The sequence below is a fragment of the Talaromyces rugulosus genome, chromosome II (assembly GCF_013368755.1).
Source record: "Talaromyces rugulosus chromosome II, complete sequence".
Taxonomy (NCBI): domain Eukaryota; kingdom Fungi; phylum Ascomycota; class Eurotiomycetes; order Eurotiales; family Trichocomaceae; genus Talaromyces; species Talaromyces rugulosus.
The window spans coordinates 2042875-2066437 of NC_049562.1; the positions used below are offsets into that span (position 1 = coordinate 2042875).

At 49.7% G+C, this 23563-nt stretch overlaps 5 protein-coding genes across 5 annotated transcripts; 2 read left to right on the forward strand and 3 right to left on the reverse strand.

Annotated features, from left to right (window-relative positions):
- Positions 1-357: 357 nt before the first annotated feature.
- TRUGW13939_03183 (uncharacterized protein) lies at positions 358-8222 on the reverse strand (the record flags this gene model as incomplete). The annotated part of the gene is made up of 7 exons (XM_035486368.1): positions 358-1584; positions 1641-1759; positions 1815-3090; positions 3142-4366; positions 4751-7251; positions 7305-8006; positions 8067-8222. 7 exons carry the CDS (start codon positions 8220-8222, stop codon positions 358-360), a joined length of 7206 nt encoding a protein of 2401 aa, XP_035342261.1.
- Positions 8223-11984: 3762 nt separating this feature from the next.
- Positions 11985-13866, reverse strand: TRUGW13939_03184 (uncharacterized protein; the record flags this gene model as incomplete). The annotated part of the gene is made up of 6 exons (XM_035486369.1): positions 11985-12065; positions 12121-12438; positions 12503-13286; positions 13479-13529; positions 13611-13693; positions 13756-13866. 6 exons carry the CDS (start codon positions 13864-13866, stop codon positions 11985-11987), a joined length of 1428 nt encoding a protein of 475 aa, XP_035342262.1.
- A 1197-nt stretch (positions 13867-15063) lies between these two features.
- Positions 15064-15789, forward strand: TRUGW13939_03185 (uncharacterized protein; the record flags this gene model as incomplete). The annotated part of the gene is made up of 1 exon (XM_035486370.1): positions 15064-15789. The coding sequence occupies one exon, from the start codon at positions 15064-15066 to the stop codon at positions 15787-15789; it is 726 nt and encodes a 241-aa protein (XP_035342263.1).
- A 330-nt stretch (positions 15790-16119) lies between these two features.
- TRUGW13939_03186 (uncharacterized protein) lies at positions 16120-21432 on the reverse strand (the record flags this gene model as incomplete). The annotated part of the gene is made up of 4 exons (XM_035486371.1): positions 16120-19688; positions 19741-19990; positions 20044-20051; positions 20706-21432. 4 exons carry the CDS (start codon positions 21430-21432, stop codon positions 16120-16122), a joined length of 4554 nt encoding a protein of 1517 aa, XP_035342264.1.
- Positions 21433-21851: 419 nt separating this feature from the next.
- Positions 21852-23443, forward strand: TRUGW13939_03187 (uncharacterized protein; the record flags this gene model as incomplete). Its single annotated transcript, XM_035486372.1, has 2 exons — positions 21852-22714; positions 22768-23443. 2 exons carry the CDS (start codon positions 21852-21854, stop codon positions 23441-23443), a joined length of 1539 nt encoding a protein of 512 aa, XP_035342265.1.
- Positions 23444-23563: the final 120 nt, after the last annotated feature.

The following is a 23563-nucleotide window of genomic DNA, read 5'->3' on the forward strand; positions in this document are numbered from 1 at the left end:
AACGCAACATAGAATGAGATGCCGCAAAAGAAACAACTCACACCGTTTCCCCGTCTCCAATGCACAAGCCTTTCTTTCGTAAAAGATAAAACACAAAACAATTTCTGAAATTGCAAAATATACAACAGTGGGGGTATTAGTCAAAAAAAAATTAGTATCAATGAGGATAATATCGCAAAACAAAATTGAGTAAAACCACAGGTTTAATAAAAGTACCAACGCTCAAACATTTCAGTTATGAAAATGGGGAATCCAAGAGAATCCAAATGGATAACAAAGTAGTAGAAATAATGATAACAAGTAGGCTGTCGTATCCACAGAAGAATCGAAAGGTGTGATGTGCATCTCAGAGAGTTTTCACAGAGTTGTCAATTTTTTGAACCAACTTGTCCTCTTGGAACTGGGTGCGCGTGTTGGGACCTCTCGAGGTCTGCTGCGCTCATAATCGCCACTTCCAGAGCTACTCTTTATACCTCTCCGACCTTCTCCACGTCCAGTGCGCATGTCTCCGGTTTCTTCGTCGGTCATACCAGGATACTTGGAACGCCGACGTGCCTGGCGACGTATCCTGCGTCTTGCTTCCTCATCGGAAGATAGAGAATTCGCGTAGCCGTTCTCGCCGCCAGGAGGCATGTCCAAAACAGTTGGAACAATAGGAGGAGCCTCAGGAGGGTCCATGACCTGGGAGTTGACCCACGAGGATGTTTTCTCTTTGCCAGGTACTCCATAACGCGGTGGCTCTGCTGGTTCTGGTGCTACTGATTTGCGGCGAGAAGGTCGAGGAGGTTCCTCTCTCTTTGCAGGATCTTCTTCTTGACGGCGTTCTGGGCGACGTCGCTCTGATTTGGAAACACGTCTGGATACTCCTCCATTCATATCTCCGGCATCACGAGTTCGTCGTTTTTCACGTCGCTCAGCTGCCTTTTCTTCGGCACGCAAGTTGGCTTCCTGTGCTTCTTGCTCCTCTTTGGCGCGTCGCTCCTCACGTGCTGCACGTCGGGCTCGTTTCTCTTCACGGCGTTGCGCTTCCCGTTCCTCTTCCTCACGAAGGCGCTTCTCACGTTGCTCCCGCGCCCTTTCTTTGCGAACCCGGCGTTCTTCCGCTTCTTTAACCTCAGCTTCACGAGCCTTTTCCTCGGCTGCCTTTCGACGTGCTCTACGTTCTGCTTTGCGAGCCTCGGCGTCCGTTGCCTCAGCATCCCCGATGACAGGACCAGCATCGGTAGTAAAGCCTTCAACATCAGTATCTGGTTTCACGGATCGACGTCGTTCACGCTTGACACGTTTATCCTCCCTCTCTGTCTCCGTGTTATCTTCGCGACGAGTTCGAGATTTGCGTCGCTGAGGATCTGGTCGATCTGGTCGGGTCGGCTTCCTTAACGAACCAAACAAGCTCATCAAACCTCCGCCTTCGGGTTTCTTTGGGGCAGGGGCCGCCGACTTTCTCGAACGACGTTCCCGAGATTCCTTAGAAGCTGGCTCAACAAATGCCAGATCATCTGGACCGGAGACAACTTCGGCACTGGGTGGACTCTGTTCAGCGTCGACTATGACGGGGTCCTCTTCAATGCCCTTGTCCTTAGGCTAGCAGTAAATGTTAGCAAGTTCAAGATTACCCTCCAGAAATAAAATCCACTTACTATTCGCTTGGACTTTGATTTGGGGCGCTTGGGTTCTTCGGCGTTCTCAGTCTCGGCTTCACCATCTACCATGACGAGGTCTTCATCTTCAACATCGATTGCGTAAGGATCGCGAACACCTAGAAAGTAGGGATTAAAAAAATTGAAGATAAATGTGTACACCATGAAACTTACTCCGTCGCTTCTTCGTTCCAGATCTCTCCCGTCCACTTTTGGATGGCTTGATACCCATCAATTTGGCGGCTTTATCAGATATTTCTGGCTTGTCGTCGGGAGGTGGGGAAATGAGTCCAGAGTCTTCAACATCGACTGATTGGCGTCTAGATACCGGTTGCGAAGGGCCTGATTTCCGAACCGGTTTGGCTTTGGAAGGAGGCGGCGCGCCACCAAGAATGAAATTAGAGAAACCCGTACCAGCTCGGCCAGAACGCTTGCTCTCCGAGTTCTTGTCTTTGTCGGATGATGATGACTTTTCTGTCTCATTTTGGGACTCGCGCACTTTACGGCGTCTTGCTGGCTCTGGCTTCGATCTTGGCTCTTCCGAAGCTTCTTCTGGAGGAGGCGGTTGGCTGTCTTTCTCTGCTCGGCTTGATTTTTTCGCAGACTTCTTGGGCGGCGGTGTCGCACCCCAGAGTGCCCATGAACCCCCTGTAGTGCGATCAATCTTTGTACGCTCTTTCTTGGAGGACTTGGTCGACGGCTCAGGAGGTGGCGTAGGAGGGCTGGGATCGACGGTGACGTCTTCGGTGGCAGGATCTTCTGCCGGTGAAATATCCACGAGAGGTTCTTCCATCGGCTTAGGAGAAGGTTCACGTTTTGCGGCTTTGGACTTCTTCAAACCGGTCGATTTCTTACTCTTTTTGGACGGTTTCTCTGGCTCAGGTGGGGCCACCGGCTCCGGCTCCGGTTCTGGCTCAGGTTCAGGTTCAGGTTCAGGTTCTGGAAAGCTGCCCGGAATGGAATCGCGTGAGATCTTTTCTTCCAGCGGCTCTGGTGTTGGTTGCCTGAGTACTTCTTTCCTACTTGTCGACGACTTCATCAACTTCGCCTTGGCGCTCTTTTTCGGTGGCGGGTCTTCGGGGACAGGCTCGGGGGGTGGAGGTGGAGGAGCTTCTTCCTCAACTAGTAGCTCTTTGGTAGGGTTCTTCTCTCGTTCTCTCTTTTCTCGCTTCTGCTTTTCCAGGGCCTCGATGCGCTCAGCAACAGAGAGTCTACCGGTCGACTTACTTGTCACCTTGGACGTGGCTTTGGGCGGGGGTGCGGCTGGCGCGATTAGGTCATCCAATAAGGGTGCTTCTGGCGCTTCTGGGGCGGCTTCAACATCTATAAGGAGATCTTCGAGAGGACTTTCCTTCGGCTTCTCTTCTTTTGCTTTGGTCTTTGTAGTCGCCGTAGTACCGAAAGATGACCAGAAACCTCTTACTGTTTTGGCAGGAGTCTCTTCGACTACCTTCGAGGAAGTCAGTAAATAATCGTCTTTCTCCTTGCTCTTGGAACTTACAGGTTTGGTATCCTCGAGTTTCGCCGCCTTTGAAAGAACGCCTTTCTTGGATTTGGTCGTCTTAGTAGTGAAACCACCCCAAGGATCGTCATCTAGAAGATCATCCAATTCTGGCTCTGGCGTAAGTCCTTGAGCAGGAGGAGTAGGAGCAGGAGGAGGTGGAGCTTCGAGCAGTGAATCCATAACTGGAGCTTCCCCGCGCGCTGGAATTCCTTTCTTCTTCGCTTCCTTTTCTTTCCTCTTCCGTTCTGAGGACGTCCATGTATCCCATCCAGCCCAGAAATCATCCTTTGGATCCTCTACAATCGCTTCAGGTTCCATGCTTGGGACCTCGGGTGCCTCGGGGGGGATCTCGACGATAGGGAGTTCTCTTCGAGGTGGAATTCCTTTTAATTTGGCTTCTTTTTCCTTCCTCTTGCGGTCTTTAGAACTCCAATCGTCCCATCCATCCCAGAACTCATGGTTGTGGATCGGCTCAGGTTCAGGTTCAGGTTCTGGCTCAGGCTCTGGTTCCGGTTCCGGTTCCGGTTCCGGTGGACGCTCGATTCGTGGTGGGATTCCTTTTGCATTGGCCTCCTTTTCTTTTTTCTTGCGTTCTTTAGAAGACCAAATATCCCATCCATCCCAGAATTTGTGGTTCTTTGGCACTGGTTCTGGTTCTGGCTCTGGTTCTGGCTCCGGCTCAGGTTCGGGTTCAATAAGCTCAGGCTCTGGGTCAGGAACAACAGGTATCTCTTGTCGTGGTGGTATTCCCTTTTGGTCTGCCTCTTTCTCCTTCTTCTTGCGCTCTTTGGATGACCATTTCTCCCAGTCGTCCCAAAACTCGTGGTTTTTAAAAGGCGCTGGTTCCGGCTCAGGTTCTGGCTCAGGTGTAATCTCGATTCGCGCAGGGATACCCATCTTTATAGCTTCTTTTTCCTTTTTCTTGCGTTGCGAAGAAGACCAGCCATCCCATCCATCCCAAAACTCATGATTACGGATCGGCTCAGGTTCGGGCTCCGGCTCTGGCTCAGGCTCAGGTTCTGGTGAGATTTCGATTCGCGCAGGGATACCCATCTTTATAGCCTCCTTTTCCTTTTTCTTGCGTTGCGAAGAAGACCAGTCATTCCATCCATCCCAAAACTCATGATTGCGGATTGGCTCTGGCTCAGGTTCAAGCTCAGGTTCAGGCTCAGGTTCTGGTGGAATCTCGATTCGCGCAGGGATACCCATCTTTATAGCTTCCCTTTCCTTTTTCTTGCGTTGTGAGGAAGACCAGCCATCCCACCCATCCCAGAATTCATGATTTTTCAGCTTCTCTGGCTCAGGTTCAGGTTCAGGCTCAGGTTCAGGCTCCGGCTCCGGCTCGGGTACAGGAATCTCAATGCGAGCTGGTATACCCATCTTGATGGCTTCCCTTTCCTTTTTCTTACGTTGTGAGGAAGACCAGCCATCCCACCCATCCCAGAATTCATGATTTTTCAGCTTCTCTGGCTCAGGTTCAGGTTCAGGCTCCGGTTCAGGCTCCGGCTCCGGCTCGGGTACAGGAATCTCAATGCGAGCTGGTATACCCATCTTGATGGCTTCCCTTTCCTTTTTCTTGCGTTGTGAGGAAGACCAGCTATCCCACCCATCCCAGAACTCGTGGTTTTTCAGCTTCTCTGGCTCAGGTTCAGGTTCAGGTACAGGCTCAGGCTCAGGCTCTGGTTCAGGTTCTGGTTCTGGTTCAGGAGGAATCTCCATGCGAGCTGGTATACCCATCTTGATTGCTTCCCTTTCCTTTTTCTTACGTTGTGAGGAAGACCAGCCATCCCACCCATCCCAGAACTCATGATTTTTCGGTTTCTCAGGCTCAGGTACAGGCTCAGGTACAGGCTCAGGCTCAGGCTCTGGTTCAGGTTCTGGTTCTGGTTCAGGAGGAATCTCCATGCGAGCTGGTATACCCATCTTGATTGCTTCCCTTTCCTTTTTCTTGCGTTGTGAGGAAGACCAGCCATCCCACCCATCCCAGAACTCATGATTTTTTGGTTTCTCAGGTTCGGGTACAGGCTCAGGTTCTGGTTCAGGTTCTGGTTCAGGAGGAATCTCCATGCGAGCTGGTATACCCATCTTGATGGCTTCCCTTTCCTTTTTCTTACGTTGTGAGGAAGACCAGCCATCCCACCCATCCCAGAACTCATGATTTTTCGGTTTCTCAGGCTCAGGTACAGGCTCAGGTACAGGCTCAGGCTCAGGCTCTGGTTCAGGTTCTGGTTCAGGAGGAATCTCCATGCGAGCTGGTATACCCATTTTGATTGCTTCCCTTTCCTTTTTCTTGCGTTGTGAGGAAGACCAGCCATCCCACCCATCCCAGAATTTATGGTTTTTTGGTTTCTCAGGTTCGGGTTCGGGCTCCGGCTCAGGCTCCGGCTCGGGTTCTGGTTCTGGTTCAGGGAGAATCTCGATACGGGCCGGTATGCCTTTCTTGACAGCTTCTTTCTCTTTCCTCTTCTGCATTGCAGGCGTCCATAAATCCCACCCGTCCCAAAACTCATGGTTTTTCGGTTTCTCAGGTTCGGGTTCAGGCTCAGGCTCAGGCTCAGGCTCAGGCTCAGGCTCAGGCTCAGGCTCAGGCTCTGGTTCTGGTTCCGGCTCCGGTTCAGGAGGAAGTTCAATGCGAGCCGGTATATTCTTCTTGATAGCTTCCTTCTCTTTCTTCCTACGCATCGCAGGCGTCCATAAATCCCACCCATCCCAAAACTCATGGTTTTTCGGTTTCTCAGGTTCGGGTTCAGGTTCAGGGACAGGTTCAGGCTCGGGCTCGGGCTCGGGTTCGGGGATTGGATCTGGTATCTCTATACGAGCCGGGATTCCCTTCTTGGTGGCTTCCCTCTCCTTTTTCCTGCGTTGTAGTGGCGTCAATGTGTCCCAGTCGTCCCAAAACTCATGATTCTTAGGAGGCTCGGGCTCAGGCTCGGGTTCAGGTTCAGGTTCGGGTTCGGGCTCAGGAACCGGATCCGGTATCTCTATGCGAGCTGGTATTCCCTTCTTGGTGGCTTCCCTCTCCTTTTTCCTGCGTTGCAGTGGTGTCAATGTGTCCCAGTCGTCCCAAAACTCATGATTCTTGGGAGGCTCCGGCGCAGGTTCTGGTTCCGGTGCACGATCAGTGACGAATGAAGCGATATCACTCAGAAGACCGTTTTTCTTTTTACCGGTAGTCCACCCGCCGAACCAGTCCTTGTCACCACCCACGTCCGCAGCAGGCTCCTCTGCTTTGGCTTTATCTTTCTTCTTCGAAGAAAGCCCCCAGCCCCATCCAGATTCTTCAGTTTCGGCAGTCTCGTTCACGTCTTTCTTGTCTTTAGATTCAAAAGCAGCCCAGGCATCATCGGTGTTGCCCGGTGCTGGCTCAGGATCCAACCCCTTTTTCGTTGACTTTTTCTTGTCTTTCTTTGCGGGGACAGCCCAAACGTTGTCAATGACTGGTTCGGGTGCAGGTGGCTCGAGAGTCTCTTTCTTGCTGCTAGTTTTGGTCAGCGCAGCCCAAATGTCGTCAGTCTCAGCTGGCTTTGCGCTCTCAACTCCTTTGGTGCCTTTCTTTTTCTTATCCTTCGACCAAGGGGACCACACATCCTGACTACCTGGGCTTGAATCAGCTGCAGGGACTGGGTCCTCCTTTGTATTTTTTTCTCCCCATGGTCCCCAGTTATCAGCAGATCCTGGCTCTGGTCCGAGCTCCTCGATAGCACCTTTCTTCTTCTTATCTTTCTTGCCCACGAGAGAGCCCCAGCCGTCATCTTCGTTCTTCTCCTTTGAACCGCCAAGATCGCCACCACCAGGGGCACCGAGGTCCCCGAAGTCGAAACCCGAGGATGTCGTCTTTTTTGTCTTCTTCAAACCCCCAACGCTCCAAGGGTTATCCTCCTTGACTGGCTGTTCCTTGGCCGCAGGATTAGAGTTATTGTCGAGTGAATTGAGACCCCATTTGTTGCCACCAGTATTCCAATCTTTTCCCCAACCTCCGAAGCTAATACCGCCTCCGCCTGGTGCACCTTTGGTCGAATCGAAACTCAGGTCGAGTTGGGGAGCGCCGTCGTCCAAGTTAATTTCTTGAAAATTGTTGTTCTGGCCATCAGCCGAGTCTGAGCCAAGCTGAATCAACAGTAAGTAAATATATCTTGATCCACAGGGAAAACGACGCTTACCAGGTCCTTTTTCTTCTTGTCATTTTTTGACACCGAAGTAAACCCAGCCCATGTATCATCCCCGTTTCCACCCTCGAGATCGTCCGCCCAACTGAGGTTGTTGCCACCCGAATTAGCGGCTGCCGCTTCTTCCTCCTTTTTCTTCCTTTCCTCTTCCTCCTCCTTCTTCTTGCTTTTCTTCTTCTTGCTGGTGCTGGTCGTGAAATCGTCCCAAGGTTCCTCATTACCATCACCTCCTCCGCCGCCGCCATTATCATCTCCACCTCCGCTGCCAGCCCCATTACCCCCTGCTTTGTCTCCACCACCTGCGGGCTCGTCGTCCTTTTTTCCACCGCCGCCATTGCCAGCAGGTGCACCGCCCGCTGGTGTACTTTTCGCCGCTAATTTCGCTTTCTGTTTTTTGCCATGTTGGCGGAAGGTAGAACTACCGTCGAAGTCGATCAAGGATGAAACCGGTGATTTCTTCTGGTCTTGGTAAGACTTGCGACATGGTCGGGGTGGCGCAGATTCAGGACTGGAAGGTTTCGCTTCGGCCTGTTCAGGTAGTGTTGAGTATTCCGGTGGTAGATCGTTGATGGCATCATCGTATGTGGGAGGAAGACTGCCGTATCCCAAAACGTCGGTACTGTGTGAAAGTAAATCGTCGGCTAAAGCAATGGCACTGAGGAGGGCTAGTCGGTAGGATGCGGTATAAGGTGGAAGCTGTGCGCGCACGTAGGTCATTAATAACAGATCCAGAGCAGCCAATACTTTACAACTTACCGAGTTGCACGAGTCGACATTGTGCTTTCGTCTAAATGCCTCTGCTTTCTTGCTCTTGGCTTGGCTTCTGAGATAGCCAGTTTTATCTGTCTGCCACCTCCGCCTTGGCTCTGTGTGCCATGTGTTGAACATCACATCCATACTCCACCACGCCATGTGTGTCCAAGAATGAGAATGAAGTATCCCCGACTTGGGTCGAGGTTGGGGAGAACGTTTCTGCGAAGTCGCTCGTTCGGCGAAGAGGAACGACCATGGATGGCGGTCAAAGCACGAGATCACCAGTCTCAAGATTCGATAGGTGTAGCGAACCTTTCACTTGAAGCGTTTAGGTTGGACATGAATCGGCTGCTTCGGCACAGCTCGACTGGCTAGCTGCGCAAACGAGGCTTGTCAAGGCGCGACTGTGACAAGCAGGCGAGACTAACAATAGTATACAGTATTAGAGATTAATCTGCTGGGCGGGGTGAAGCTGAAGCAAATCGACCATGATAAATAAAAGAAACAAAAAAATAAGGTATAAAAGACATACGCGATGTGTATTGCAGCAAAAGTCCTGCGACTAGGGCGGTCAATGGGAGAGAAAAAAAATGTTGTTTTGCCGGGGCAATGACAATAGATGATCTGCAGCGCCCGCACGTCAACTGGAATGTGATTGATCCCCGAGCTAGTAGTAATAGACGTGCTCCGTCCAGGCTTCAAGAAATCGGAATTTCTCAACTATAGAGTTTTTCTCCTTCTTTCGGAGACGCCCGCTGCCTCTTTTCGACCAAGAAGCGCTCAATGATGAGATTGGCTCATTCGTTGGTTGACGGATTAACTCAAATGGGGGGGAGAAAGTGGACCAGTTCCGACGGGGGGGCTGGGACGGATCGCGGGATCGCGGCCAACCACAAGAGCAGGGTGGATGGATGGCGAGAAATTATTCAGACAAAGGTGGTGTGCGAGTGGACCGAGGCTGCTGCTGCTGCTACTGGATGTGATAGAGATCACGCAGGCACTGGCGAGTCGCGGTACTCACCACCGACGCGCCCTTTGGAGTCGCGACCCTGCTGTAAGCAAACAGACTAGTCTGCGCCTTGGATTCTTTGAGGAAGCAATTAGCTTTGCCGCCCTTGTCTTTATCATTATCACAGCCTTTTAGGGTGTCATAATTCACATGGGATAGGAGAGGGGGGGACATACAGTATTCCTTTTTTTTCCCCTATCGATAGGAACTCCCCTAGTGCCTAAGCGGCCGCCACCCGGACAATAAGAATAATAAATGGCTGGTAGTGGCAGGCTGTAGTTCTCGACGACGATCTTGCAGATAGTCTGTATAGAGCACCGAGTCGAACAAAAGACGCGGTTGTTGTTTTCGGATTCCGAATCTGCTCCGATAGGCCAAGGCGACAAGGCTATGGAACGGAGAGCAATAATAGTATTGTCGGAGATAGGTATGAAGGGTGAGAGAAAGAAAGCAGACCGTCGTAAACAATAACACGCCGCATACTGGATCGACCACAAGGCCCCCGTGACCGTCTCACGAACCAGAGGTTAGGGTGAATTCGGCGTGCTCTGTCGTTGGCCCGCAGCAGACACCACGATGATGGTGGTACATGACTAGCTGGCGATAGGGAAACCCTTAGCCTGGATAGGGACTCGTGAGCCGGGGGGACGTTGCGCGGGCAGGTGGGGTCGCTGCCAGACAAGGAAGGAGCCGACCCGGGTTCTTTAGGTTAAGCTACCGGCTACTCTATACTACTACTTATTTCATCTCTTCTTTCTCTCTCTCTCTCTCTCTCTCCTTCTGTTTCTCATATCAATCGCCCACAGCTTGAAACAACTACGAACGTCCTAGTCTGCAAAATATATCTTACTCACACCATTGGTTAGCGATCTCGCAGCTAGCCAACCAGCGCCGGCACGATGGATCATTAGCATGGCGATGAACGACCACTACCATAGCTACGAACCACACGACCCAATAGCACTACCATCCTCAATGCCTGTCTAATTTCACTCTAGACTGTCAGCCAATGTCGGCTTCTCGTCAAGGAACCCTTCTTTGTCATAATGGATCTCATCTTCACCGCATGACAGGCGACCATTATTTCAAAACACCTATGAGGAAGCGACTGCATCAAATCGGGCGGACGAAGGGGGGGCCGCTTTGCCCCCTCGCCCTTGCGTTCCACCACGCAAACCAACGTGTTTTGCTGCGTCGACCTCGCTGAGGGGGCCCCCCAGGGTGACATGCGCATAATACGTAGTCTGGTTAAGGATCCGACGTTCGGGATGTAGTGGCATTCATTGTTATTTGCGGGGCCGGGGCAATGCCAAGAAGAAACTGTGAATAGAGTCTTACGAGGGAGGTACACTCGAGTTTATCAAACACATGTTGCTGTTCTTTCGAGTTGAATATGATTGTCTGTCTCTATTCTCACACGACTTGGTCGTCCCAAATGATCAACTTCGCCAGACGCAGACTTTTTTTCCTGTTGCGGTAGTGACCGACTCCCCAGTCCAGATCACAATCCCATGCGAGATTTCGAGACCCCAGCATGACTCATAGAGGATACCGAACAACAAATCGCCGGCCGACCCAGCTCAAATGCCTGTCCGTATTGGGCAGAAGAGAAGACCAATCTCAATGCTGTTCCTGGATAAAAACAACACATTGCCACGCCAGTCAAGCTCTACCCCTCAATGGGGAATTGCCGTCAGCGTGGCCCGTGGAGCGTTTCATTGATCAATTCCTTCGCCATATGCAAGTGCTATGTTTAGTATAATATATGGGCGAGGGTGTAAAGTAACAGTAATCAATTGATTGATCATATGGACAGCTCATCAGGGCCCGACAACCTTATGCATCTATCCGGTCTTTTTCCAGAGTGTCAACAAGAGCCGCTAACAAATATATAGGAATACATAGAAAATTCTTATTCAGGCTAATAAGTTTATATAAACTTTTTGAACAATTTTCTATTAGAAAACCAAATTCCATGCAAAAAAAAAAAAAAAAGAAAGGTGCAGTGTCAACCTCCGAATGTGACTCGATGTTTTCATGTTCCCCGCCAGCGATATCCGCCGGAGGAATTACCTACATACATCACCAAGCACAGCATCTAAAAAAGCCATGGCCTTCATGCATGTCTACCTAATACTCCCGAAGTTGGAAAAAAAAAAAAAAAAAAAAAAAAAACACAGCCAGCATGGGAAAAGATATTAATAAAAAGTGACTAACCATAAAAGCCTCCCAAAAGCGGGTCTGTTAATGTGTGGCCTCACCGCTACAATGATGTAAGGTAATAATCATCAATGTCGCTGCGTCGCATGGGCAACGGGAAAACCAGTTGATGTTGGTTTTTTTCCCGTTCTCTAAGTTCCTATACATCGTGGTTATATTTACTATCCCCGGATTACATGTTTTAAAGAATAATCAAGTGTACGGAAAGAGGGGAGTATAAACTAACTCCATTTTCAATGTTACTACTGTCGTAATTATATTTATCTATACTTATCCTCCAGCAGTTCAATGTTATGTGATGGGAATCACGAAAATTTGAAAACGTAGGCCGACACCAGAAACAGTGGAGATATCATGTTGGTGGTATTATTCAACGCTAGATCCTATACTTCTCATCGCATACACGCACGCACGCCATCATCAATCCAAGCATACAAACATAGAAAGAGAGGGATAAAAAAACAATCCACCAATACAAGCGACAGCCTACAAATACAGTCCCAGAACAAGAAAAAGGAAACGCGGCACAAGCATCATACCGGATATTACCAAGCCCAATAAACAAGTCCAGAGCAGGGATCTCATAGTAACTCCATTGAGATATCTCAACAAAAGGGGGGAAGGAAACGGTAGGAATCTATCTTCACGGCAGCAAAAAGAGAGTTGTCCCACAAACTGGCATCAATGATGGTCTAGGATGATTCTTCACCATAGACCTCTTTGGATTCTCGACGATATCTTTCCAAGTCTTGTTCCGCCAATTTTGTGTATTTCTGGTACTGTGTCAGTAACGCAAAGAAAACAAGGGACATGCACCAAACGACATACCTCTTTTTCGGGAGCCGACAATGCATTATACTCAGATGTGGCCTGGGAACTCATTTCCGTGCTGGTCAAGTGCTTGAAATCCCCCGAGTTGATGCGGTCCTTGAAAAACAGGATGAATGTAGTACGAGGCCGCTTTACCTGACGCTCATCCTTGATCTGTGAAAGCTTAATGGAGGTTTTCTTGTCTGCTGTGAGAGCAGCCAACCGTCGTCGGGCAATGTTGGCGTTCTTGATCTGCAACGGAGTATGCGAGTTCACCCACTCGTCGTAGGCTCTGATGCTCTCCTGATTATACTTCTCTAGCTCACGGGATAGTTCCTAGAAGAAGGAGACAAATCAGCCACAGATTGATTTAGGTGTTGGAAACAATTAGCACACGCACCTCTCGTTCGCTCGAAGGCAAATTTTTATATTCGGCGGAAATAGTGGAAAGTTGAGAGGTTATGACTCCCTTGGAGCCTTGGAGCCTTTTCTTGACAAACAGAGGCCACGGGTGGGACATGGTAGTCTTGGGTTCGGTCTCTACCAAGGATTCTGCCTTGGTTTTCTGGAAATCGTCCTTGAGCTTTTGCTTCTCTCGTGTAGCTTTCTTCTTTGCAAGCTGTTCTTCAGTCGGTTTTGCCTTGGGCTTGACAACCTTCTTCTTTGGCTTCTTGGCCTTCTTGGCCTTGGGCTTTGCAGGCTTCTTCGCGGCTGTGCCGGTCTTTTTGGGGCGTCCAGCAGTTGTTTTGCCAGTCTTGCTCTCGGCGGCAGCGGTAGCGTAGCACCGGGCCCATTGGTTGGCATTGTTAAGACGAGCAACTGGGGAGTAGGCGCTCTTGACCACGGTCGTCGCAGTGCGAGCATTGGAGAGGCGAGAAACGCGTCGGATGGGTTGTTCCACGGCAGGGGATGCGCGAGTCGACAGGGCTGCGGCCTGACGAATGTTCAGCCGCTGGAAGACACGGCGCCCTCGACGGGCAAAAACGAATTGCATGGTGTGTGCCGGCACAGAGGGCTGGTCGAGGGAGCAGTGGTTGAGGGGAAAGACGTGATGAAAGTGAGGTCGAAAGCTGCAAGGCAGGTCGTGTGTTTGGCCTGTGGGGATGCGGACAGGAGCTGCCTCAACCCGAAACCAGGAGGCTGGGTCGCGCCGCCCGCCCATTGGCTGCTGCTGCGTTTGGAAACTGCCGAATCCGGCTAGGTCACGTGTGACCTAGCCGCCTTACTATCACGTGACCCCATAGCTATTTTCCCAAACTTATAGTGAAACAGTTTCATGTGAAGGGTTAAGGCTACAAGTGACTAGTAAATACAGCAGACATGAAACATCATATGAAACGAATCGTCAACAGGCATGGCTCGTGTCTAGGCATTACCCAAAGCGGACATCGCGAACAGTGCCCTCGTCATCCACATAAATGTTCATTCTAGCCCAAAACAGGAATTTAGCCAGATTTCTTGATAGAAACTAAAAACGCTGGTATTAAGAACTAGGTGCAAATGCATACCGGTTTTCAACGTAGTCTTCCGTAATCGCTGTATCAAGCTTCAGCACGCGGTGCCTCGCCGGCAGGTCTTTTTTGGCAAAAGACTATACTCGTACAATCAGTTCAAGAAATTTCAAACCAGCTAAATTTAGGGTGAATAACGTACGATTTCGTTGTTGGTGTTGTCGGTGAGTGTCTTCCCCAGCAACTTGTCGATCCAGGCGGTCTTTTCGTCCCCCGTCAAGGACGTGTGGATTCCGGGCACAACAAGAGGCATGGTGAGTTGGGTAAGTGGTATCTTGTAAGTTCAAATTTATTTATTTTTTAGAAAATTTTTAGTTGTCAAGTCTGTAGATGCAAGTGTGAAGCCAACCCTTTCTTATAGAGATCGATCAATTAGGTTGCCTAGATGACGTCGTTCACGCTGCCCGAGGTGATGTCATTGGTCCAATCTGGCATACAATGCCTTTTCTGTCCATTGATCAATGCATTGTCAGGACTTGGGTTACAATTACATATGCCGGTAAATTATTGATAGCTCTGCAAGAGAAAAAGAAAAGAAACAAAGAACAAAGAAAACATCGGATGCTAAGCGCTAGTCATGTTGCCAACACGGCGGGGCAGTGTCGGTTCCAGAAGAAATTGAATTAGAGATCTATTTATTTCCGGTATTTAAAATTATCCAACAATTTAATTATTATTATTTTAAAAAAAAAAATAAAAAAATTCACGAATAGTAGTCCCCTAGAACGCTTAATGTTGGTTTATTGCGGCTGAGGGCAACTGCGTGATATCACGCGAGTCGCGGCACGCAATTTAAACTTCACCTGACTACATACAGCAATCGATGAGACGCATCACCAACATTGAAGCCACGGCTGCGGCTCGACACGAACAAACTCCCGCAATGCCCAAAAATAAGCATTGCAGGAACAGATACACTCGGCTCGTGCGCAACCAGAGAGGGCCTTTCCAAGAATGAGCCTCCACCCAATGTCGCTAAAAATAGGCTGTGTGTAACAACGACGGCCTACCATCAACGTTCATTGGCAGTGCTCATGGCAGCTAGATACCTAGACTGCTTAGCTCTAGTCCTGACTCACTGCAGGCTGGTTGGGCCTGTCACTATTCTTTCCTGACGTGGTTGTTGCTTATTTCAATCCAGCCCGCCGCACAACTAGCCAAGTTAAGAAAGAGGCAGTGTTGCAGATAGCCTTGGATGGGCGTATCTATCGATCTCATGGCCATAGATTCGGCGAGATATAAGATGCAGCCGGATCAGGATCAATTCGCGAGGATAGTCTTGTTCAAATACAGAGTCAGGTCCTGGCGATCCATCGATCTCTTGACATCAATAATGCATGGCCGTTGATCTCGGCACTACATAGTACATCCCTGCAAGCTCTGCGCTGGCACCGACTTCATTGATACTCTTCGTTTCACTCCTTCTCTTTCCCCATCAAACACCCTCGATATGTACATGTCCGGACTCCTCGTTCTTGGAGCGTGCTCCTACGCTCTCGCGGCTCCTACCCGGACCGACATGGTCCCTAGATCAACACCTACCACCGAAGCTCGCGACAATTCCAACAATTCAATCCCCATCCCAGGAATCGTCATTGCCGTCATATTCGGCGTCATCCTCGTCGCCGGCTTGGTACTATACTTGTTCAGCAGCAACAACATCCTCGCGCGGCGCGGCTGGTTTCAACGCCTCCGAGGAAAAAATAAGCAGCAGTCGGCAAACAAAGAACTGTTGAACCCTTTCGACGATGACCAAGAGGAACTCACGAAGCGAGCCTCGTTTCAATCAGAGCGTGAGTCCATCATGTTCAACAGGAGCCGCGCGTCGTCCCTTCAGTTCGCCGTGGTCGAGGAGTCCGATAAGTCGCGGCGGAGCATGTCACAACAGATATACGTCCTCCAGGACAGCACGTATGTCCCGGTGCAGCGAGTGGACACAATCCAGGTTCAGCAGGAGGCCACTGCGATAGAAAGTAGTGCCAGCCAGAGAGCCGCTACTATTTCAACTATTTCACCGGTTGATGACCATCAGTCATCGCACTCGAGCATCCCAGTCATTATCACACCTCCGCTAGAAACTGACCAGCAGAGTCGATCATTTGAGGATAATATGCATTCTACCAGTGTTGATCACCATGAAGCTACTCGGGAACAATCAACTCCTTTAACCAGCTGACGACTTTGTCTTGGAGATTATACCAAAGACTTTTGAAACTTTTAGACATGGGCTGGACTCGATCTCGTCGCTGGAGTATCGCCTTTCTTTCTGGGTTGACCCGAATTTATGTAGCCATGCCGTTGCCAGATATCCTTCAAGGGACAGCTCCCTTTTCATTTCTGTAGGCACCAAAGCGTCAATGAAATTATTGCCCTCAATCAAGAAGCCTTTTAATAACAGCCCTGTGTATTTCAGGAAAATTGCTTCAACCAGGTATAAGTTGGCCAAGAAAATATTAAATAAGGGTCATCTATCGTAATTATAAAGACATATACCGGACACTACCATTCACCTATCTAGTGGTAGGTCAACTTCTTTGATACTCCGGAGGCACCGTTCTAGTCGTCGTCCACGTTCCCTCTCTTGAACGACAGTTGCCCTGACGAAAGCGCGAATGGCGTCTCGTCCAACCTTTTCACGCCACGATGTCCATCCAGCAAGTTCCCCGACAACGACGTCTTTATTCCAGGATATTTCTCGAGACAGCCGCGATGCCTGCGCTTCTGACTCGTTAATCTTTTGCTCTAGGTCTCGTATGTTTTTCTGTCGTGATTCTTCTAACACGGGTAGGCTAAGGTTGAATTTCCGAGGTAGGGATGAGGAGACAAGTGATGACCGTGACCGCGATAGGTTACGCTTGGTCGAGGCAAGCGCATTGATCAGTCGTCCCGGGCGAGACAGTGCATCTGAAATTGCCGTTGTCGTGCTTTGTATCGATGTCATCGTTGTGAGGAATTGTAGAAGAGGAGAAGAGTCTGAAGATGATGTAGCCACGGCGACCGTATATCGAGTAAAAGCATCAATATACGAGACCGGTAAGGAATTAGTGGGGGGTTTTAGTGTCGACAAGGCAGATGCACAGAGTATTGCAGCATCGCCAAAATCAGATGCTGCATGTTGCAATGCGTGGCCTCGTCGGATGACACTGCGAGTATTGGCGTGAGCAGCACGGACGATATCCTGGGCATGCGACACAAATTGTTCTGTATCTCGAACGCCCTCGGGGCTGATTGGCTCATAGTCGTCGTAAATGGACTCGTATAACACCGACGCTTTTCGCTGAGATCGATCAACCATCATGTCAGGCTGCAATTCAGGCACAAGGAAAAACTCCCAGAGCATCTCATGAGTTGCAAAAGTTGGATGCGTCAACAAGATTTTCAAGAACTGATCAAGTCGTTCTTGCGTATCATGAAGAACAGCGCGAGATGGTTTGGAATGGACCTGGAATGGATTGCGAGCCTCAGATATGGCCGGAATATAGGACGCCGGATGTTCCACTGCCAGACATTGGCTCAGATTCTCAAAGTCGGCGAATGAGCGACGGCACGTCGTGACAGCATAAGTGTTGGGAGGCGGGCGAGGCGATGTCCCATTGCTAGCATCATCCGAAAGCACCTGAGCGCCCGACTTCAGAATGAACCGTACCGTCGCATCTTCCACGAAATATGAACGAACAACGGTTGTGATCCGACTTGCTGTGTCTTCTGGGCTCGATGGTGGATTCAAGAACAATACCAAATCATCGATTTTGTTTCGGACCTCATCATCCTTTGCCAATTCAACAGCTGTCAGGCCACGGCTCTCCTTGATATGGATGTCCACTCTTGGATCTCCAAGCAGCTTGCGCATTTGGTCTACGCGACCATACTTACTTGCCATCATCAGTGGAGTAAATCTCTTGTCGTTCGTTGCGTTTGGATCACAGTCGCTATCCTGGAGAATTCGTACGGTGATCAAAGGGTCGCTGACAATATGCAGAAGCGTGTTGCCTTTCAAATCAACGTGATCCTCTAGCCGTAAAGGTTTCCCATCTGCTTGTGCTTTTTGGGCGGCTGTCAGGGCTTCATTCACCATAGTTTGGTAGTTAGGGTGATCATAGGACCTGCAGATTGCGAATAGCGGAGTTTGGCCATGTTTGTCTTTCTTTCTCCAGGGCAAGAGATTGCCTAGCCTAGACATTAAGTAAGGGGTGCTGAACAAGTAGTGTGCAACGGTCCGTCCGCGAATATCTGCTTTTGCCAAGTAGGCCGTGATTGTACGCTGATCTGTCTCTGAGAAGAGGAAGTCGATGATGATATCGACCGCCTTTGCGTGGGCATGCTGGACGGCTGCACTTAATAAAGTGGTGCCATCTCGGTTAGTATCTTCAAGGATTACTTGCAAGGGATAGTACTCTTGCAGGTCAAGAAGATATCTCAAAGCTTTAGGCTGTCGGCCTTCTACTGCCATCATTGGTACCGAGTCCCCAGCAGGGTCCTGAGTTCGACTTAGTGTCTCTATGGAAGTATCGCCCTCAAGACCACTAAATGTTGACGCGATAGTGGTTGTTCTGGAGAGCAACGATACAGCGGAAGATCCCGATATGCTGCTGACGTCCATCGACACCCTTTTCCGGGGTCGCGGCACATCTTCAAAACCAGATCCATTTGTCCATGTCTGAAATGGAAACACATGAGCTAGCGGAGGCGGATCTAAAGAAAGGCCTGATACGCTTAGTTCCGCTTGTGGTTCCGTGGAGTCTCCATTGGGGGACGTAAACCGAATGTATTGTTGTCCAGGTTTGATTTCTTCTTGGTTGTCCATCTGCAATGCCGACTCCAAATTGGAGCTCGTGTCGTCTATGCTTTCTTCGTAATCCCCGTCGGGTTCCAAAATAGATCTCATATCTTTGATATTTCCGGTCTTGGTCGCCTGCCACAGGCGTTTATTGCGCGCGCTAGCTTTGCGAAGCGGAGCCGATTCGCTCACTAGATAGGTAAGCACTGCTTCAAAGGTACTCAGGGCGTAGCCCATTTCGCCGCTCTCCACATCGTCCACAAAGATAAAGTGTTGCATGTAGAGAAGCCTTGCTTGGAGGTGATGTACTTGGGATCTGATTACTACAACGAGAAGTAGAGACACAAGCATGTCTGCGTTCACCGTCAAGGTCGACATCCAAGTCTTCTCTGAGGCGGCATCTGGTCCCTGGTCTGAAGAACCCGACCCCGTCACTGTTTTGATGGTTGACAGTAAAACATCTAGCATGTCTTGTGGACATGTTGTATTGTTCATTTTTCGAAACTCTTCAACACCCATGCCAAGACGACTGATCAGTTCCTGTTTACCGAGAAAACCCCCCTCGATAGTCATGCCAACTTGAGAAACGTCAATGTTTTCCATCTGTCGAATCCTACTTTCAAGCTCTGTGTCTTCAGGTCGACGAAAGCTGCATAATCGAGGAAATAACAATCCTTCGTGGCCCTGCTGGGCAATATATCGCTCAATGAGTCGTTCCACCAAAGGTCCGGTCAAATCAGTAGAAGCGCCTAGGAATGAAAGCTGTTGTTTGTCCACTAGGCGGAAGAGATCAATGGCCGCCGTGACCGCGGTCTCTAAGCTGCGGCGCATGAGGTCTTCGTCATCTTCGAAGAATTCGTCGGAATTGAAAGGAAGTCGCTCTCCACGTAGCAAGTCATGTCCAAGCTGCAAGTTGTCTTCCCTGATGGGAGATGGTGATGATTGTGAAGGAGGCGGGGGCAAGGGCTTTCCAAGCTCTTTGCCAAACTCGCGAAACAGTCTATCGAGCCCTGGCTGCATTTGCCGCGCAATCATGGGAAATTGAGATAAGAGTTCTTCAAAAGTCTTTATGTCGCGCTTGCGATGGGTTGATGCGTCCTGCGAGCTTTGGCTGGCTACTGGTGGAGATTCTGGCAAAGGAGTCGTCCCTGGAGGTATCGCCGGAACCAATTTTCCCAATTCGAACATGCCAACCAACGGTTTGGAAATATAATATATGAGCCATGTCTGGGTCTCGTTTGTTGGGGTAAAGTAGAGGACGTCCGTTAGAAGCTGGGCTTGGTTAAGCGATCTAAAGCCTGAAAATAGTGTCAGAACAAATCCATAAAAACCACGAGTATCAGGACCTACCCTTGTTGCTGTAAATTAAATTTTCCTTGACAATCACAGTACGACCATTAACAGTTGTAACTTGCTTGGCTTTGGATCGTGTATCGCGAACGTTGGTATGGTCCTTCTTGTTTAAGGGGCCGCTCGAACTAGGTATTCGCAGGACATGACTCCCAAGGAACTCCTCGGAAGAGACGAGGTCAGCGTAGTAGGCATCGGATTCTCGGTCTTTGGATCCCAGTAACGATTCGGTCGTGGGAACTAGGAGAACCTAGACACGGTTAGAATAATCTATGAGAGACGGCATATTCCGGGTGCGCATACATGGTTATCTACCGGGACGCACTGTCCTGGTATCGTGCTTCGAAAGAAGGCACGAATAAAGGGATTTAGAGGGTGCATCCAAACAGCATCGGACGCCCAGGCACCGAAGCATGAAAGCCCTTATGTTGCGCCTAACCAGTTGATCGAGATGTTGGCAGGTAGTCTGGTGTTCCGCATCAATGGCGCAATTTTGTCAAGTACTAATGAAATGAAGCAGGCGTGTTAACGACAAGTAAACTCGCTGGAGGTGGAAAAGCATGAGGAGTCTGTAGCTCTGTGCTTCATATAAAATGCGGGTTGTTGCAGAAACAATAGAGTCGATGAAAAGACCTGTATCGATGATGCCTGTGGAAGCCCGCCGGTGTTCACATGCCACGCTAGTCCACATTAGGAAGGCCTGGTTTGCTTACTGAATATTGTTATTTACTGGACGTTGGAAGGCATTTGGTCTCATAATTTTAGAGATAAATTGTATGGAATAGCTTTAACACAAATTCACTGCTCTGAACATAATTTACACGCACATAATGCAATTTTCCGACCATACTCGTACAATTAGCCACCCTTGTAAACTCGTGTCCTCTCGCTGCTTCGAAAAACACCAAGTTCTAACAGAGGGTGTCAGACTGTTTCGGAAAAAAGTCTCTGTCGATACCTTTAACCGAGTCTGCGTACAGCTCTGCTTCTCGTACCACCAAACTTGATCCTGGTTGCGTCTGTGACACGCGTAACTAGCGGTCGGATATGACGGCCTTCGTTGCCTAACAGTACTTTGGTGAAAGCTTCGCGGCCAAACCCAAAGCCACGGAAAACAACTGTGAGGGCTGTGATATCGCGGAGGAGGCCCTTTTCTTGGATCTGTGCGAAGACATGCGATGATAGTTGAAACGCTGGGTCGTAACCTCCTCGTTGGGACTTGCGAAATCCCATAGTGCCACAGCCGACCGACAGGATGGGGTTGCCATTCGGTCGTGTGAGAGTCATGAGGGTATTGTGCTTATGAGAGTAAACGTGAAGGTTGTGAGGAGGATTACGGTTGCCGTACGGAGTATAGAGATTTTCCTGTCTCTGTCGCAACCCTTCCATATAACCTGCCTTGCCCTGTTCTGACCTCTGAGAGCCGTCCATGACACCAAGGATTTCTCGAACACCCATAACGCCTTTCCCGCCATTGGATGTCGACTCGGAGGTGGTCGAACTGCTTGGTTTCAGGACGTCGTTCTCCATTTGACGAGCAGCATCTCTCGAGGTCGGGGGTGCACGTAGAGTGGATGTAGTGGAAAAGTGCGAGATGCCCTCAAAACGCGCCAGGATGGGCCGATTTCCTCGCGTTGCCCATGGCAAAGCTTGCTCCAAAGTGTTCCATAACCTAGCCTTCATGATTGGCATCGACTGGATGGATGGTGTTCGTATAGAATAGCGCGGAGCCGGTCGCGGTCGGGGGTTGGAATCGGGCTCGGTCTGCGTTTCTTTGAGCGGAAGAGTAAATGAAAGTGTAAAAAAAAAACACTCAGAAACAATCTCGATTAAAAGCCACAGGAAAGCGAATGAGTGCCGTGGATTAGGGTGGTCTTGCTAGAGGAAGACGGTATCGGAAATTCTGCTGGGCTGGTTTTCGGGTCTTGGCGCGATTATCGGGCTCACTAGGACGAACATTTTCTCCGCCACTCCTCCGAGGCCTACAGAGAACTTCGTCCATCATTGCGTTTTTTGCTTCATTTGGCCAGGCCCCATTTTGCTTGTCTGGGGCAATCTGAGAGCATTTTCTGTCTCTTATTTTATCTCTACCTCCACAAGATTAGCCCAAGATGATCTCTGCCGCAAAATTCTCGGGTTCTGCGCGGACAGCTGCGATTCTCCGTGGTCAGGCCTTACGAAACGCGAATAGTCACAACATTGCATTTCATAGGTTATTGAACCAGGCTCAATCTACGATAAACAGCAATCATGCTTCGAAGACCTCTTTCACACCCGCAGTCGCGCCTTACCTGAGACGAAGCCTGCATTCTACGTCGATTTTGAGTCAAAAACAACAGGAAAAAGAGTCGGATGCCAGCAACCAGAAGGGTAAAACACAGGAACAGGAAGCGGAATCCGAGGGCGATGACAAGAAAGATGGCCAAAAGGAAGGAGAATCTGAAGACAAGAAAAAAGACGCTCCTCCTCCTCCCCCTCATGGAGACAAGACCCCGTGGCAGGTCTTCACCGAGACGCTGCAGACCGAGTTCAAAAAATCGAAAGAATGGGAAGAGTCTACTAAGGCACTTGCGTCATCTGCGCACCAATTCACCGAAAGTGACTCGGTCAAGCGAGCCCGTGCTGCTTACGAAGCAGCCTCCTCCACTGCCTCTTCAGGTACGGCATCTGCTTTGAAGTCGACTGGAAAGGCCATAGGGCAGGGAGCAGCTTGGACATGGGATACGCCTGTGGTTAAAGGACTTCGTAAAGGAGTCACCGTGACGGGAAAGGGCATTGAAAAGGCCACTCGGCCCGTCCGAGAAACCGAGGCTTACAAGACGGCAGTTGGTGGCGTTAAAGATGCTATTGACGACGGTAGCAGCTCGCGCTATGGTGGATGGGTAGAAAAGGAGGAGCGCCGGCGCCAAAGAGAGTTGCGTGAACAAAACTCTGGCCGAACGGGCAAGGCTGAGAAAATGGAAGAAGATCCAGAGTGAGTGTGGTCCTTTTTTTTCATGGGTTATGCAGCTAATAACCACAAAACAGAGCTGGTACAAATGTGACAGTGCACAAGGATTCTGCCTGGAAAGAATCCTGGCGTGATTTCCGCGATACAAGCCCCGTGATGCAAAGGCTATTCTCCCTCAAAGACTCGTATAACGAATCCGAAAATCCTCTCATTTCGACGGCTCGAAGCATTTCCGATCGTGTTTCCGGATTCTTTGCAGAGAACGAAACCGCAAAAGTGATCAAAAAATTCCGCGAGATGGATCCTAGTTTCCAGCTAGAACCTTTCCTTCGAGAGATGCGGGAATACATCTTGCCAGAAGTTCTCGATGCGTATGTCAAGGGAGACTCTGAGACGCTGAAGCTTTGGTTATCGGATGCACAATACTCGGTGTATGCTGCATTGGCCCAACAATATACCACCCTTGGACTAAAGTCGGATGGCCGAATCGTGGATATTAGAGGCGTAGATATCGCCAACGCCCGCATGTTGGAACCGGGTGACATTCCCGTGTTTGTGGTTACATGCCGTACTCAAGAGGTCCATGTCTATCGCAACGCGAAAACCAACGAGCTTGCTGCTGGAATGGAAGACCGAGTCCAGCTTGTCACATACGCGATTGGTGTCACCAGGATTCCCGAGGACGTCAACAACCCAGAAACCAGAGGCTGGAGAATGATCGAACTGCAAAAGGCAGCAAGAGACTACATTTAAGATTCGATACCGTCTCGGGGCATTATCTGGGGTTCTTATGAGATGGCCATATTCAGGCTGTCATCGACTTTGGCTATTATGCTTTAATCATCTGATTGTACTATATTAATCATGCATACT